This window comes from Petaurus breviceps, unplaced genomic scaffold (genome assembly GCF_028583685.1).
Source record: "Petaurus breviceps papuanus isolate PSGF00001 unplaced genomic scaffold, PetGlider_PUasm1.0 178, whole genome shotgun sequence".
In the NCBI taxonomy this organism is placed as follows: domain Eukaryota; kingdom Metazoa; phylum Chordata; class Mammalia; order Diprotodontia; family Petauridae; genus Petaurus; species Petaurus breviceps.
Window position 1 is genome coordinate 21,360,196 of NW_027185777.1, and position 16,900 is coordinate 21,377,095.

Here is a 16,900-nt window from a genome sequence, read left to right on the forward strand (position 1 = left end):
AAAACAGGGGGAAAAGCCACATGAAAACAAAAGATAGCAGTATTTTTAAAAAAATGTGTTTCAGAGATGGGGAAGCATGCCTTTTAAGGACATTTAATGATTTAAAGAGTAGAAGAATAGTGGCACTTATTAGGCTGAGATAGGGTGATTTTCTTTAAGTCTTGTCAAATTTCTAAGCGGCATTTTTTCAATATATAAGAGCTTCATGGAGGAAAGGGGAAAAACAATCAATAGCAACATGTTTATTATTGCTGCCTACTCTCAGAGAAGATGCTACCCTTGCTTCTAAGGGACTTGGAAATTTAGGGGGGAAAAACCATTTGTCACCTGTCAGGGTATTGTGGGACCAACCCACCAAATATTCTAACAGATGAGATGGTAAGGATATTAAATGAGGCAACAATAGGCAAAGACAGACTAGGAATGAGGAAGATGAGGGTCAAGTCTGGCCTCTGGACACATGTTAGCTGTGTGACCCTAGGCAATTATTTAACCTCTCAGTACTCCCAAGCAATGTTCAAAGATTATAAATTGCAGAAGTGCTTCCAATCAGGATTTTGTTGGTCAAAAGAAACCACAGCCTAGGCCTCCCCCAACCCTCCCCCGCCCAAAAAAAGACTATGAGACACAACTTACGTTTAATATCATGGTGTATTACTTTCTTTGAATGAAGAAAATCAAGTCCCTTCAGGACATGCTTCGTGACCCAAATAATTTCAAATTCTCTCATAGGTCCACAGCTCTCCAACTTCTCCATAACAGATCCCCCCTCACCCGCTTCCATAAAGAGATGGATAGTTTCACCCCATAAAACAGCACCATACAATTCTGCAATATTTTCATGATGGAAGCAGGCCTGAATTTCAACATCCGATGGCTTGAATTGATCTACTGGGATCTAAATGACAAAAACAGGAGGCAGATTAAAGACAGTATAATGCTAATTGCTTCATTTCTTACAAGGGGATCTTACAGAGAATCAATCCAGATAAACTAGGTAGCCAAAAAGATATATTTAGATGGCCAGTGCAACAGGACAAATAATTATTACTATAATTATGATGATAATGACTAAGCCATAGGCTAGCCTCCACAGAGCCAGACTGGAAAATCCACATAATGCTGTGCAGCTAAGTCAGACTTCCCACGAGTGATGGGTCACTACTGTTTATCCCTTCCACCCCCTGAAAAAGTGAATGAGTGGTCACCCCCACAGCTCATCAGACATGCTGACTGCCCTCTAGGATGGTCTGACCCTGTGTGGAATCACATAAAGTCTGAGGGAAAGTGTTTGGTTCAGGTAACATTGACCTACCCTGTAGGTCAGTATTACATACATACATACATGCATATCACACACATGCATACACACGTGTATATAAATATATACACACATGTGTATATATGTAATCCTGCCTTTGAATATATATATATACACACATACATATATATGAGCTGTGTGTAATTTTTACCTAGACTCTAATCTTTCATGATTAAATACATGGGTATTCCAACAAAGGAGGGTTTTTTCTTCTGTGTGCCACAAAAGTATATTTTGATTAGTGGGATCAGAACAAGAAATATCACTATTAGATTTGGAAAAGGGCAGCAAATCTAGGGTTTTGTTTTTAGTATAACAAGGGTTATATAACAAGTATAACAAATCAATTGCTTCCTATGTACTTAATTAAAAGGGATTGTCATCTTTGAGGTCATTCCCTCAAACCACTTAAAACATGCATCCACAAAGAAAACAAATCCACAAAACTAAAAGTCTATACTTTCTTCAATGAAAGTTAAGTGTTGGGCTCTCAAATGCTAGCAGAATTAGACAGTCTTTCAGGTTTTTCATAATGATGTGAAGATGTGTCCTATACAGTGGGGCAGCCAATAAACTCCAATCCCTGCTGTTTTATGGGGACTGCTTTTCAACACACAGAGAAACCAACAAGGCCAACCACATTGATTTCATATCTTAGCGCAAATTGGGAACTTAAGATACATTTACAAATTATATGTCTGTATTTATAAAAGAGTGTGTGTATATATATGTATGTATGATATAAAATTTAATCTATAACATATATTAAAAGCATTAGATAAATTAAAAGCATAGATAATAATATAGGCAACAGTCCCACTATTAAGCTTTCTCATATACATGATTCCTTTTTAAGCTATCTATTCCTTATATGGGTCTAAGATTTGAGAGGTCCTACACAATGAAGAAAACAAACAACTCAGAAAGCTTATTCTCCCAGTCTCTGATTATTTCCTTGCCCAGTTCTCTCCCACTTCTCATCTCAGAAAGAGGAAGAAGGAGTCTGTGGGCTCAGTCATGGAGTCAGCCATAACTTGTAATTGCCCAGTGCCTTGCCCCAAATGTGGGAGTAATAGCAGCATGAAGCTGTGGGTACACGAGTGATAGCCCAGTCCTTAGTTGCAGCAGGCCCTTTCTTTTTGTCTCAGTTGGACGCACATAGACTCAGAGTCTGTAAGAATTTAGGTGGCAAGCAAATCAGTGAATACAGATGTTTTTAAATGGGTCATCTCGTAGATGGGATCCAGCCAAAGGAACTATAACCCAGTGAAAATATTTGAAACATGCAAAGGGAGAAAAATGTGAATGGGAAGGAGTATTTTTTTTTTGCTATAAATACATACCAGTTTACATGCCATCCTTTTTTTTGTCCTCCTATCTTGTGCTAAGTATACTTTTCCAAAAGCTCCCCGGGGAATGAAATCAGAGCCAATATTCCTGTAAGTCAGCTTCCACGGAAAAAGAAAAACATCAGCATCGATCTGGTATCTTCCATTTTGGGGGGTGATGACCTGTTAAGTGATTTTAGAAAGGCAGAGTCTCAATTAAAAAGATTCTTTTGGATACATGTTACAAAGTACTGTATTTCTGAAGAGATGCCACTGACCATATGTGATCACCACGACACACTGTACACAGAAAGCTATATTTAGAACCATTGACAAGGCAAAGGAAGCATGTGAAACTCATATCTGGTGAAACCTGCTCAAATTTCCGTGTAGCAATGAGTAAGCTCTTTAAATTGTAACCTGTAAAATTATTTTCACCATGAACACAACTGCCACGCTGATCGACTGAAAACCATGACTGCATAAACAGATCTGCAGGATGATTTGGTTCTAACTAGAATATGATAACCTGTTAGTCTACATAGCGATTACTCACACATGACGCACACCTCGGAGATTAACTAATGGTCACGGAGTATTCTAAAAGCAGTAGGTCAAGGTGAGACAGAACCATTTTAAGAAAGGCACTGCATAAACATTGTTATAGAGCAGTAATCACACAAAAATATTCCCAAAGGGCGGTTTCTGCACAGGCTGTGTCCAGCCCTCTGGGACATGAAAGAAGACAGTCATTTCTTCACTAACACTGGGAACCAAATTTGAGAGTTAAAAATCACACCACAATAGGCTGTGCATGGTGCCTTCAGTTAACTGGCCTAAATACATGCCCCCTCTTCCCAAAAGTCAACCCTGCCACAATTTTTCCCAAATATAATGAATTTGAATCAAAATATTATTAAATAGGAAATCATTATCTTTCAAAATGACATTTGGATTATCTAGCTCCAGTATAGGAAAGACGGTAGATGGGGAAGGAGGAAAAGGGCATGTGACTAATAGTACTAAAAAGCTAATGAATAAGGGAGAGAGAATGAGAATTCAAATCATATTTCACTGTGTCTGACATTCTCATGACTTTGGCCTTCTGTAAGGGCACGATATTAAAAACAGTTGAGACCAAATAATTAACTTTAGCTGAAATTCTCCAAATGATGCACTTACTGGGGCAGCGAATCAGTCTAGCACTATAGAAATCAACATCTATTGAGCATCTAATGTGTGCAAACCTTTGGAATAGGCTATTGGGGTTAAAAAGCATTAAGAGACAACCTTGGCCTCCTGGCAAGACCAGATTCTTCCATGTTATGAAATAGTATCTTGGAGCTGGCAGGAGTTTTAAGAAACCATTAAATAGGGGTGGCTAAGTGGCACAGTGAATAAAGCTCTGACCCTGGAGTCAGGAGGACCTGAGTTCAAATCCAGCCTCAGACACTTAACATTTACTAGCCTTGAGACCTTGGGTAAGTCACTTAACCCCAATTGCCCTGCCTTCCCCCTCCAAAAGAAAAAAAAAAGAAACCATTAAATACCATACTAGGAATACAGTAAGTGATTAATTTATTTCATCTTATGACTTCAAACAGAAGAAATCTTTTTTTTTTTTTTGCTTTTTGGAGGAGGGAAGACAGGGCAATTGGGGTTAAGTGACTTGCCAAAGGTCACAGCTAGTGAGTGCTAAGTGTCTGAGTCCGAATTTGAACTCAGGTTCTCCTGACTCCAGGGCCGGTGCTCTATTCACTGTGCCACCCAGCTGCCCCAGACAGAAGAATTCTTGCCACCTCTATTGGAGGTTGTAGTTTTCCTGTTTTTAAAAAATTAATTGGGGCAGCTAGGTGGTGCAGTAAATAAAACATCAACTCAGACACTTAACACATACTAACTGTGTGACCTTGGGCAAGTCACTTAACCTCAATTGCCTTGCCATCCCCCTCCAAAAAAATTAAAAAAATTTAATAATAATAATAGAAGTTCTATAAGCTCCATTAGTAAATTAATTTTATTTTTAACAATCTTCTCTATCAGGAAAACACTGCTTTTATCTCTCCTCATTCCATCCGGGGAGATAGAGAACAAGTAGCTACTACCCTCTAAATAAGAGTCCTTTACTTACTTGAATTTCATCATTAAAGTATCAACATCAAAATATATTTACTAATGGTCTAACTTCATAAGGCATCAAGCAAACATCAGCCTTCTCCTCTCCCAGATGAGTAATCCAAATTCCTTTCATTTCTGGTGGCTAGTTCTCAGGCTTCTTTACACTTGAAGCCAACAGTTGACCTCAACTTTATGCAATGATTATGGTTGGACTGTTCTTAATATAGTGCATATATTTTATATATATATATATATATATATATATATATATATATATATATATATATATATATATATGCTCATCCTAGCTGGTGAGTTTTCCTGTGAAACCCCTATCTTCCCTTGCCATATTTGTATATGGTCAGTTCTCCCAATTTGAATTTAATTTCTTTTTTATCTCCTTGCCTTTTCCCACACATGACCATTATGAAAGTTCAGGCTATTTGCTTCTGACCACTTCTCCAATTTACCAAGGGCACTTGTAAGGTGGTGAAAAACATATCACTTCAAATGAATGCATATTAAGTATTTTCTTATTTATCCAGATCTCTGATATACATACTAAATTCTAGACTCAGAATTAACCTTTGAAGATGACTTTGGATATCATCTCCACCAAAAACTTTGATAAAAAACTGAGTAAAAAACCTAGGTTGTTTATCTCGTCTAGGTCAGGGGTGTCCAATTCAGTCACTCAGTTTGTGTTATGACATCATAGTAACATCTGCCATTTATAGAGCATCTTTAAGTGTACAGAATTGATTTCTCCTTATTCTCTTGACAGCCCCATGAGATAGGTACCACAAATATTATGCCCTTTTTTACAGAAGAGAAAACAGGTTTGGAGAGGATAAGTAATTTGCCTATGGTCAGAGGACTAGTATCTGGGCAGCTAGGTGATGCACTGGGCTTGGAACCAGGAAGACACCTCTTTATGAGTTCAAATCTAGTTTTGTACACTTAATAGCTGTGTGACCCTGGGCAAGTCACTTAACCCTGTTTGCCTAAGTTTTCTCATCTGTAAAATGAGCTAGAAAAGGAAATAGCAAACCACTCCAGCATCTTTGCCAAGAAAACCCCAAATGGGGTCGTGAAGAGTCAGACGGGACTGAAACAATTCAGCAGCAACAACAACACAAGGCTAGTAAGTGTCAGAGGAGAGATCTGACTTAAGGCCATGGTGTTCACGATGTCATGCTACCTCCCTAATATAAATAACTATAATATAAATCTCGTTTTCTCTTCACAAAGACTTATTAATCGGAAAACACATGCCTTGGGCCAAAGGGTCCATGGGCAGCAGTATCCAGTCCCCTGTTTTAAATGGTATCACTAGAGTTTGCTATGCTGGAGCTTGTAAAGAGTAAGAATCAAAAACCTTATTAACATAAACATATGTTCCAGAGATCATACTTGCCCTCCATCTATAGATTAAAGGAGATATTCTGAAGCAATCTGTGACCCTACACGCCCTGAACAAGTGTCAGCTATCATTCTTGGTATTATACCAACACCACCATGACTACTGCTACCACCACAACCACCCCTGTCTTTGCATGAAATCATGCTAGATTAATCTATTCGAATCAATTTATCACAAAGTCCTATTGTGTATCAGGCCATTCTGCTCCTAATAATTATTTTAGTGGAGACAACAATGGCATGTTTAGAACAATACTACCTACTCTTCTGCTACTATAACCTCCTATTTGCAATTATGATCTTTTCAGGCTTGGAAAACACATTTTTAGAAGTCTGTACTTCTACACCTTCTAGAGTCCTGATCTATAGCCTTCTCCAAAAGCACTGCTGAAAACACTGGAGTTACTCGAGGTTTTTAAACCCTCTACATATTGTTCAAAATGAGAGCTGATTCTGTAGTGACTTCTGTCCCTTCTTTTGGAGGACTAAATTTTGCCATTTGAACCTGCCATTAACTTACAGGATACCTCTTCTACACCAGACATTTGCACAAGGGACTTAGGAAAGGGGAAGAAGAAGCCAAACATGAACAAGACAGTGTTATTCTTTCTCCTCAGGAAGCTTACAGTCCAGGAGGGAGAAGATACAAGACCACAGATATAATATGGATATTATATAACATAATACATGATATAATATGGATATCATAAGAGCGGTATAAGTCCGTTTTAAGGGCAAGGAGAGTAGAGTAGCACTTGGAAAGGGCCAATCAGATAAGAAAAGTACAGGGTAGTACTTATATATAATCCATCATAGTTAAAAACATGAATTAGTGGTAGAAAACTAGTAGCAGCCAACAATGGAAATGGAGACTGAAGCCAGCCTGTGGAAGGCATCTCCCTTTTGTGCATCAATTTTACTAAATGCAAAATTAAAGATGTATACATATAATTATAGTATGTATGTCTCCCTGCAGATATATAGATCATTCTGGCCTTCAGGATGAGTAGCTAGACTTTTAATAACAAGCTTCCACTTAATCCTCACCTCTCACCTGGTTGTACTACTTTGACACTTCTGACTAATGTCTATCCCTTCCCCCCACTTCCTAGCTTCCTTCTATGTGGGGTGTTCCCCCACTGGACTGTAAACTTCTATGGGCAGGGACTGGTTTTTTTTTTTTCATAACTGAATCCCCAGCATTTAACACAGTGAATGGCACACGGTAGGTGCTTTAATAAATGTTAATGATTGATTGTGACACAGTTCAAGATATATTCCTGAGGAAATTAACATCCCCAAAAAGGTGAAGGCACCCAGGAGGAAGGAACTCCACTCAGTGTACTATTCAGTAGAGTTCACAATCGCCATTACTTTTTTTCAAGCAAAGCAAATACCCACTGTAGAGATTTATCTTGAATAATATCAGATTACAGCTGAACATGGCCAGCTTCCAGCAAAGACAAACCATTCAACCACCCAGCTGACTCAAGTGAGAATACTGTTTTTATCTAAGTGAATATAGGACAGTAGTCATTCAAAATAAACATGAAAAAAAATCAAGTCCAGATTTTAGGCACAGGTCTCCTCAAAGTTACCTACTTTGGGTTCAAGGGATATAAAAGTCTTCACTTTCAATAAGTGTTATTTATAAGCTGTGGCTTACTCCTCTCAGTCCTGTGTGGGCAGTTGTTTCTAAATTAGGTTAGATTCTGATGATGCCTAACCCCACCTTGCCAACACTAAGGCCACCTATACAACCCAGGCACACCTGAGCACACCACATGATCTTCTGTTGGGATAACAATCTGTTGCCCTAATGTTTTAGATTATTTGCATTCTAGGGATGACTGGCAAACACAACATCCATCACTCACTCACGCTCTGCCAATTAAAAAGGATGAGCTTGTACTGTAGCTACTAGTTTGGATAGCTGCAAAGACTGATTCTAGTTACTGTAAAATTCCAATGCCTTGAAGAGGCTCACTCAACCCTCCCCTCCCCACAAGGGACTGAGATGAAGAATAAGCTTGGTTTTCACAAATAAAAGTTAGGGACAGTTGTTATTTCTATTTTGGAATAAGAGTATTTCTTTCAGAAGAATTCTTATTATTCTTTTGCCTAAACTACATGAAAAGAGAGAAGGAGCTTTTCTTAGGAGGCCCCTCATTCAGAATACTCAGATTGGCCACCAACAGAAATTTTAAAATATTTTTATAAATTTCATTTTTTAAGAAAAACTTTTAATATTTAAAGACAGGTAATTTGGTGTAGGGAGTAAAAGGCATCCTGACTCAGAGGAGGAAAGATCTGAGAAGGAATACCAGCTTCAGCACTTATTGGCTATAAGATCACAGGCAAGTCATGTGATTTCTGAGCTTCAGTTTCCTCTTTGTAAACTAAAGATAATAATACCCATACTACCCTTGTTAGAAGGTTATTGCTGGGAAAGAGTTTTGTATGGAGACTTTGGAGATACCCTATAGAAATGGGAGTTGCAATTATTGCTTTTTGGTCCCATTCAGTAAAAATCAAAAGTGAAATCTTGAAACATTTTGTATTGAGTTACCACTTTTATAGGTGGTGTGAAAGCTGGCCACAGTCAAACTACTCTTAAGCTACACTGGTCTACTCTAGACCTTCTCTCCACTGAGTGGCAATAATTAGCAATAATACAAATGGAAAAATCATAAAGAGCAAAAACTTGTCGGGTCAATTGCTTACCGTGTTTAGTAGAATTCCAGATTCCTGTGGCCGGCGTCCACAATGATGCTTTGTGGTATTGGAAACGTGATTTGCAAAAGCAAGCAAGTCCTCCACAGTTCCATATTTGACAGATGATGGCAAAGAAACTTCCTGGCCACTAAGTAAAAGTGATTCTGCACGATCTTTGTTTTGATTGGTGTCCTGGCCCATCTTGACAAGGCTGTGTTCATAAACTGCTGGTTCCCCACTTGGGTAGAGATTTTCCATCATGTCTATGACTTCAGACATGTTCAGGTTTTCAATTAACAAGTCAATTTCTTCTTTATCATCACTTCCCGTGCTCATATACTCCATTACTGTTGTGTTTTCTAAATCAACTGCAAAGTCAAAGGACAATTATTGGTTATAGTAAGAAGTATAAACCAGTACTGAAATAAAGAAAAAGGCCCTAAGGACCAACTTATTGTCTTAATACTCCCACAGATGCAGCCTAGCTTTCAGAACCAAATCTGATCTGCCCTTCCCCAATATTTACATCTTTATGTGTAAGTCAAATAATTTATTGTATGATATAAATGTTACCATTAACTCTGCCCAGCAGGAAGAAAAATAATGTAAGTCTTCGGTCACAGGGGAAAGTTATTATTTATTTTTAAGTAAGTCTTCAGCCAGAGGGGTAAATTGTTATTTATTTTTAAGTATCAAATTTTTGCTAATATGATTTGTAAAGTGTCAGCCTGGTTGTTCTCTAAGCTCGAGATAAATATCATTTTGCATTACGGTATTATATATTTATCCCCTTGAGAAATTATAAGAAAGAAAATTGGAAAGCCAGGTCAAATTCAAGAGGATCAGCTTCTAAGGCACAGATCATGTGAAATAAAGACAGCATACAGAGTAGACTAAGTCCTTTTATTAAGGGGATTTGTTCTGTGGAGTTTGAATTCATCAAAGGACCACATATGGCCTTGAGACCTCAGGTTTCTTGCCCTTGAGGCCTACACCAATATTTAGGGCAGCTAGGTGGCGCCATAGAGCACAGAGCTCTGGGCCTGGAATCAGAAAGACTCATTCAATCTTCAAGAGTTCAAATCTGGCTTTAGACACTTACTAGATGTTTCTCAGAACAGGGTTCACTGTGGTTTAAGCTCAGGATCCATACCACAGATGCATAATAAATAACCCTTTGCAACTTAATCAGTTTTAGTTTATTTCTGGACATCAATTCCTTAAATCTAAATAATACAAGTGACACAAATTCATTAAATTCAATAACCATTAAAAAATTTCAAAAATTCAATTTGACAAACCTGTAGAAACTTAAAAAAAAGACTACTGCATGAATGATAAAAGCACTAGATCAAGCAAAAGCAGAGATCAGAAAGAAAATCACCTACAGACACGGGCAAGTACTTGTATATACAATGCATGGGCACACATATCAATATAAATGTATAATCTGTATAATTATATTAAGCAGAAAATATGGAAGTACAAAAACAATAAAATATACTTTTCCTCCTTGCAGGCTTCTGGGAATTTATTTCCTTCTCAACTACTCACACAATGGAAAGGGGAACATCTCTCCATTGGCATGGAATATGCAAAGCCTAACTGGTAGAACCTGAAACAAAACCTAGTAGAACCACGGAAAGCTCAGTGGAAAGGAAAAATCAGAAGACATAGCTCTGAAATCAAAACCTTGCAGTTAACCTAAAACCAAATCAAGGAGGTCCAAAGATCCAAGGTTCTATGGCCACCTGCCCAACATGATTCTAGTGTTTGAGCCAAACACCTTTCCTTGGCTCTCATACCTGAAAAAACACCACCACCACCACTACCATTCTCCCCACAAGAATCTCTACATACAAAATCTGCACATCATAAAACAGCTTTCAATTAGTTAACTTGGCAAATGAAATTCACCCTCTGGAGCCAGTCTGTATGCAAATAATTTGGGTTACATTCTTTGGGAGCTCATCAGATGAAAGTTCTATTTCTGGGAATAGTTCTGGAACTAAATGAATAGATAGATTAAAAGAGCTAATTGGAAAAAGGATTACAGTTTAAGATTATAGTTTGGCAAGTCTGGAGACATGCCACTTAACCAGTGAATTAGTTTTTTTTTTTTTACCTCTCTTCACCAAAAACATATATTTCCACTATATTTGGATGCTACTAAGCAAGGGGATAGTGCTTAGAAGGTTGCTGCAAGCAGCAGAAGTAAGAGCAGTAAAGGAATACAGCATTAGTAATTCAAAAGTGAAATATCTGTTAGTTCTTAAAATTAACTAACACTTAATTACAGTATTATTTTTTTTTGAGGCAATCAGGGTTAAGTGACTTGCCCAGGGTCACAAAGCTATTGTCTGAAGTTGGATTTGAACTCAGGTCCTCCTGATTCCGGGGCCTGTGCTCTATTTATTGCACCATTTCTCTCTAGAGAATTATACTACCATATACATCAGGTGCAGCATCTGAAATTTTTCAAAAGAAAAGGAGATAAAAGGGAAGGGAAGGAATTTAAGTACTCAGTACTTGGGAACATTTCAATTCAAAAAGGAATAGAAGGGATATTTTCTTTGGAGAGGCAACATGACCTAGTGGATAGAAAAGCTGGGTTCAAAAGATCTGGGTTCAAGTCTAACCTCAAGCATATACTGGCTTTTTGACTATGCAAATGACAACCTCAGAAGTGTTCAACTCAAATGGAAATTGGAGACACTAATCTACACATTTTGGACCATATATTAACTTAGTTTTAAAACAGTATTACCTACATTTTATTCTATTTTTATTTATTTTGTTAAATATTTCCCAATGACTTCTGGCTGAGTTAGGAGTGTTGTGGTCTGGGGACCCCTTGTGCCCCCAAATTCTTTCTAGGAGTCAGAACTATCTTCATAATAATAGACATTTTATTATGGTAAATATCAATAAACAACTCACATAAACAGAAGTGTGATGGGGGAGGATGCCTTCAGTTTGAGTGTAAAAGGGTCATGAGATCAAAACATTTGAGAACCATCATCCTACACCAATGAAATTAAAGTTCCTATCCCTCTCCTATATTTTCTCTTGCTGGAATAACCAAGAGGCAATAACTAGGCAACAGGACCTGGAAGATGGGCAATGACCTTTAGGTCAAACCATGAATTCCTGAAAGGATAACACCTCCCCCACCCTGCATACAAGTACAAATATATAAGGATCTTGTAACCAACTGCCCAACAGTCTTCAGCTAGGGTGATAAAAGATCATGACCTTCTCCTCTGGCAAACTGATACTTCAGATCATAACTCTGGGAATATGGTCCACAGTGATAGGCTGTGACTGGATAACTTGAATCATACAGATGCTTTAGGTAATGGATATATTTCTTCTCAGGTGCTTCTGAAAATGATGATGGGGCCACCAGCCCCCAGCCACCATAAAAATCAGATTTAAAAAAAAGTATGAAGTACTTTAGGGGGCATATGAAGACAACCTACTACTATAGTATAGCATAGCTAATATGTCCTTATGGCCTTTGAGTAAAGAAGGAAGATTATGAAAAAAGACTATCTTGCTATAGAAACTGTTGGCATTTGGGAAGAGCTAATCAATTATCTCATGCTCACATTATTTTAATTCATCTTCTGGATTGTAGGTTGCAAAGTAGGGGTCAATCTCCACTGGATGAGGGAGTTCCCTACACAGATGAAGTCACAGATGCAGTTTAGAAAAAAAAATATCTCCCCAAAATCTTAATTTCAGATTGTAGGTCTCAGAAATGCTAAATAATTTTCAGGTCAAACATTAAATCTTTTGATCAGGCTGGCCTCTTAAGTTATTCTGGTGTAAACTCTTGAGACAATCTGCAGGAATTTTAAAAGCATGCCTTTCACATTGGCATCAGCTGAGCAAACTGTAAACTCTGTGGAATTTTCCCCTGCTTCCTCTCTGGAGTCATGTGAACCCATGGACTTTTTTTTTAAGAAACATATTTGATTTGTAAGTCAAGAAGTCTTCCCCAGCCAACAGCATGCTAAGTAGAGTTACTTTTGTTACAACTTCTGTTTTTTCCAGCCTGGATTGTATAAGAAGAAACTGCAACTAACTGTTCAATGAAACCAAAGCCGAGTCCTTGCTGCGTTGGCTCTGCTGGCCAAATGCCTCTCACTGACATACCAGCAGTATGGCCCTGAGGACCCATTTATTTTCTTAATACTTCTAGAGACGAAGGTGAAGTTTTCTGAGTTGATTTTTTAGTTGAAAAGACAATATGCAAATACCTTCTGAGCTAGTCTCAAGAACATATGGTAGTGCAGGTACCATTAAAATTCTGCATTACAGACCATTCAGAAAGCTAAGACAGCTTGGACAGAATGAGAGCAGATGGTTACAGAAAGAATGCATTAATTGCAAAGTGTTCTAGCATAGCAATCAACGCTCTGTAGGGTATGGAAGCCAAATGCAATGCCTCCCCCCTACGGACCACAAGCAACTTAATGACAACAAATATATATCCTTACAAAACTTTGCACCTGGAAGAGAGGAGTACAGTCATTTGCCTCACGACACCATGTGAAAGCTCTAGCAGAGGTAACCAATACAACGTTCTAGGTTAATTTCAGTGAAACTGACATCAAAACCGGCATCCTGGCTTTAGTCCCTACCCTGCAACTGGCCAGCTGTCACCTAAAGTTAATGTCTTTATTTACAACTCACTTCTCTGGTGCCTTAAGGATTACTTTCCTCATAGTAAGCTCATAAGGTAGGGTAGTAAGTAATATAAGTATTATGAACAGTGTTTTACATTTGAAGAACCAGAGGTTCACAAAGTCTCTCCTAGTAAGTGTGTACTCTTATGAACACTAGTCTCCTGACTTCAAACCCAGTACTTTCACGCCTTATTAGCCTTGGTGCATTCTTAGAAGTTAAAAAAGAAAAGAAAAAGAAAAAAATAACATTAATCTATTTACCTCAAAGTCCCAGCTGTTTGGCTTTTAAAACTGCAGCCCCCTACGAATGTAAGGTACTAAACATCTGCAAGATGTGACAGAGGTTGCAAGAAACCTGGAGATGGCTACTCCCTTGCAATCAGTGTAAACGACCCTCACTAGTTTGTAGTAAACGGAGTTTCCGGGAAGAAAGGAGGGGGAAAAAATAAAAAGCTTTACTTAGTCAATTACTCCAGGTGCAAAGATTTCTCTCTTTAATATGCAAATAAAGGTGTACCCTTTCTCTCTGGTAGCCAGCAGTCTCAATAGCATTTCTAATCTCTTAATAGAGACCTTACAGAATAAAGACTAAGGATGATGTGTTTTAATTGGGCTGCATTAGTTAATCACAAAAAGTCAAAAGATCTACACTGGAGAGAAAAACTGGTTTGAAGGTCATCAAACAGTAAGCCTAATGGAAAACCTTCGGATGAGATAATCTATTTGGCCTCCTATATAGATTACTCAAAGTAATGGTATGTAAAACTGATGTATTTTTAGTTTCAAGGAACAGCCCCTTATTTTGGTTCAAACCACCCACCCTCCAAGATGGAAATTAGCAAGAGTTTACATCACTTGACACAGACTCGATTGGCCTCTACCCTCTCGCTTCTTCACTCCCTTTTGAAAAATCCCAACCAACAACTTGATGCATAGCCTTCAACACTTTCAGGTTGAACCTGTCAGTGTGAGCCCGCGAGAACTGGACGCTGGGTGTCAGGGTGTCAGGAGAATGAGGGCAGCAGCCCTCAGAATGCAAGCACCTTCAATGAAGTCCCCCCCCTTCCCCTCCCCGTTGATACAGCTTTCCTAACCCAAAAGTCTAATCTTGATAATGACGCAAAAGCCCTTTTAGAAAATACTCGGAGCAAATGAGTCGGACTCCCCAAAGCCCCAAACTCCCTCCTCTCTCCCCATCTAACCTGCCGTTCCCCGCCCGCAGCCTTGTCTCCCTAGTTCTTGTTACTTTATTTAAAAAATAATTCTTAGCATTAGGTCAATACGATGCGTTGGGTTGATCTGTTAGTATATAGTTACATCTCCTGATATTTTAATGGGGCGCAGAGAGCAGTCGCGGCCGGATACCGCAGGTTCTGCTCTGGGTCGCACTCACCTGGGACCGAACTCCGCGAGCTCCCCAGCGGCCGTGGGAGGGAGGTGGGGCGTCAATCCCACTTCTCCCGGGCACAGCCCAGACCTGCACTACCAACCTGGAGCAAGTCTTGAGGACAGCAGGGATCCCGGAGAGAGAAGGAAGGGGGCGGGGTCGAAAGACTGCCACCAGTTAAGAGTTTCGCAAGGTGCTTTCCAGCGGGATCGCAGCATCTCGACCCGGTCCAAGAGGAAGGAAACTCGGCAGCAGCCGCCGGTTCGCAAATCCAGCTAGCCCCCACCCCGGGAGTTCCCCTTCTCTTCCCGGCAGCCAGGGACTGAGAAGAGGGGCGCTGCCAAAAAAAAAAAAAAGTCCTCTCCCCACTGCACCCGGGTCCCCCAGCGCCCCCTGTGAAGCCGCCGCTTCGCGCTGCTCTCCTACCTGGAGTCCCGTGCAGCCCGGCGGGCGGGCGGCTGGACCTCTCCAGGGGTAGCGCTCCGCCACTCACGCGCAAGCAGAGTGGGGCCCCAGCCAGGGTGGAGCGCACGCCGAGCGGCCGTCTCGCCGGAAAGATTCGACGAGAGCGAGGAGTGGGTAGAGCAAGAGCCTAGCGCCGCGGGGAGCCCCAGGGTGCGGGCCCTGGGTCACCGCCCCAGCCAAAGAGAACTGGCGGCCGCTAAGCGCAGAGACGCAGCCAGCTCCTTGACTCACTGCGACTGAGCCCGGCGACTGGTGGCGCTGCGGAGAAGACCAGTCGACACCGCCCCCTCCTCTTTGGTGTTTTCCATTTCCCCTTTCACTGTGTAATCAGAAAGAGGTGGCCCCGGTGGCAGGGGAAGCCTTCGTCCCGGAGGTGGGAAATTCCCCCTCCCCTCTAGGTGCCAAAGCTCTAAACGCACCGGAGAAGAGTTGGGGGCGGGGCCAGGGGCGGGACTTAGGGCCCAGGGAAACCGGGGAGGAGGGAGGCGAGACTAGTAGAGGGGTAAGGAGTACTCTACTGGGGAATTCCCAAATTATTCTGGAAGGGAGCTGCGAGACAGGAAGCAGCTCCCCGCAGCTCCCAGCTGTAGTGGCCCACGGACTGCCACCTCCCTTCAAAAAAAACTCCAGTGGAGAGAGAGTGAGGACACCCTGTCCTGGTGGGTCGTAGTTGCTGCGGGTTTTGATTTTAAGAGTACAAGTGTGCAGGGGGTGTGTATTCTTCCCACCTCGCCCAGCCTATGAGTTTGGAGGAAGCTCTATTATTCAAAGATCCTCCCTCCCCACCAAAGGCTCCTTGATGCACCGGCCCTGAACTCAAAACATAATCCGGTCCCAGGCCTCAATCACTACATCTTCAGCCGCACAGAAGATAGACATTGCTAACTAGATCAATAGATAGATAGATCTTCCCATATACCAGGCATAAGCAAACCAGGCCTCAAGAAACTTAAATTCTAGATCTAGAAAGGAAAGAACGGTTGAAGCCCTCTTCCCTCATTTTGCGCGTGAGAAAACTGAGGCCCACACAGTACATTAAGTGGCTTGCTCAACGTCTGCTAAGTATTCTAAGTGTCAGTGAGGGATGGGTCTTCCTCCGGTTACCACATTGTCCCCAACTGCTGGATCTGGAGACAGAAGACGGAGGTTCACATCTCAGCTCTACTACTGTTTGTGATAGACTACGGACAAGTTACTTAACGTCTTTGTGCCTCCGTTTCCCCTTTTGTAAAGGAAGGGGTGCACTCTCTAAACGGGATTCTAATATCTGAATCCGACTAGTCCCTTGCGGGAGGGCCCAGGAGGAGTGATGTTATTAACAGCCTGCCTAACAGTGCTGGGAAGACAGTTTGAACTCCACCCTCAGCTGAGTTCCTCACTGCTGGGAACGGCCTGCTCACTCCCTCACCCCTGAAGGTTTCACCACTGTTCCCCCCTCCTCCCTCCTCCC

The 16,900-nt window shown here is 40.7% G+C and overlaps 1 protein-coding gene across 2 annotated transcripts in view; it reads right to left on the reverse strand.

Annotated features, from left to right (window-relative positions):
* MAP3K8 (mitogen-activated protein kinase kinase kinase 8) overlaps positions 1–15,873 on the reverse strand; it is a 24,334-nt gene extending 8,461 nt beyond the window's left edge. Inside the window, exons 1-4 of one of the 2 annotated variants that reach the window (XM_069086385.1) lie at positions 15,412–15,873; positions 8,914–9,272; positions 2,665–2,832; positions 637–898 (exon numbers count right to left, since the gene is read on the reverse strand). In XM_069086385.1, the coding sequence (XP_068942486.1) occupies positions 637–898; positions 2,665–2,832; positions 8,914–9,249 (766 nt within the window). In that variant the 5' untranslated portion in view covers positions 9,250–9,272; positions 15,412–15,873. The other variant, XM_069086384.1, reaches the window with a different exon arrangement.
* Between the last annotated feature and the right edge of the window lie 1,027 nt (positions 15,874–16,900).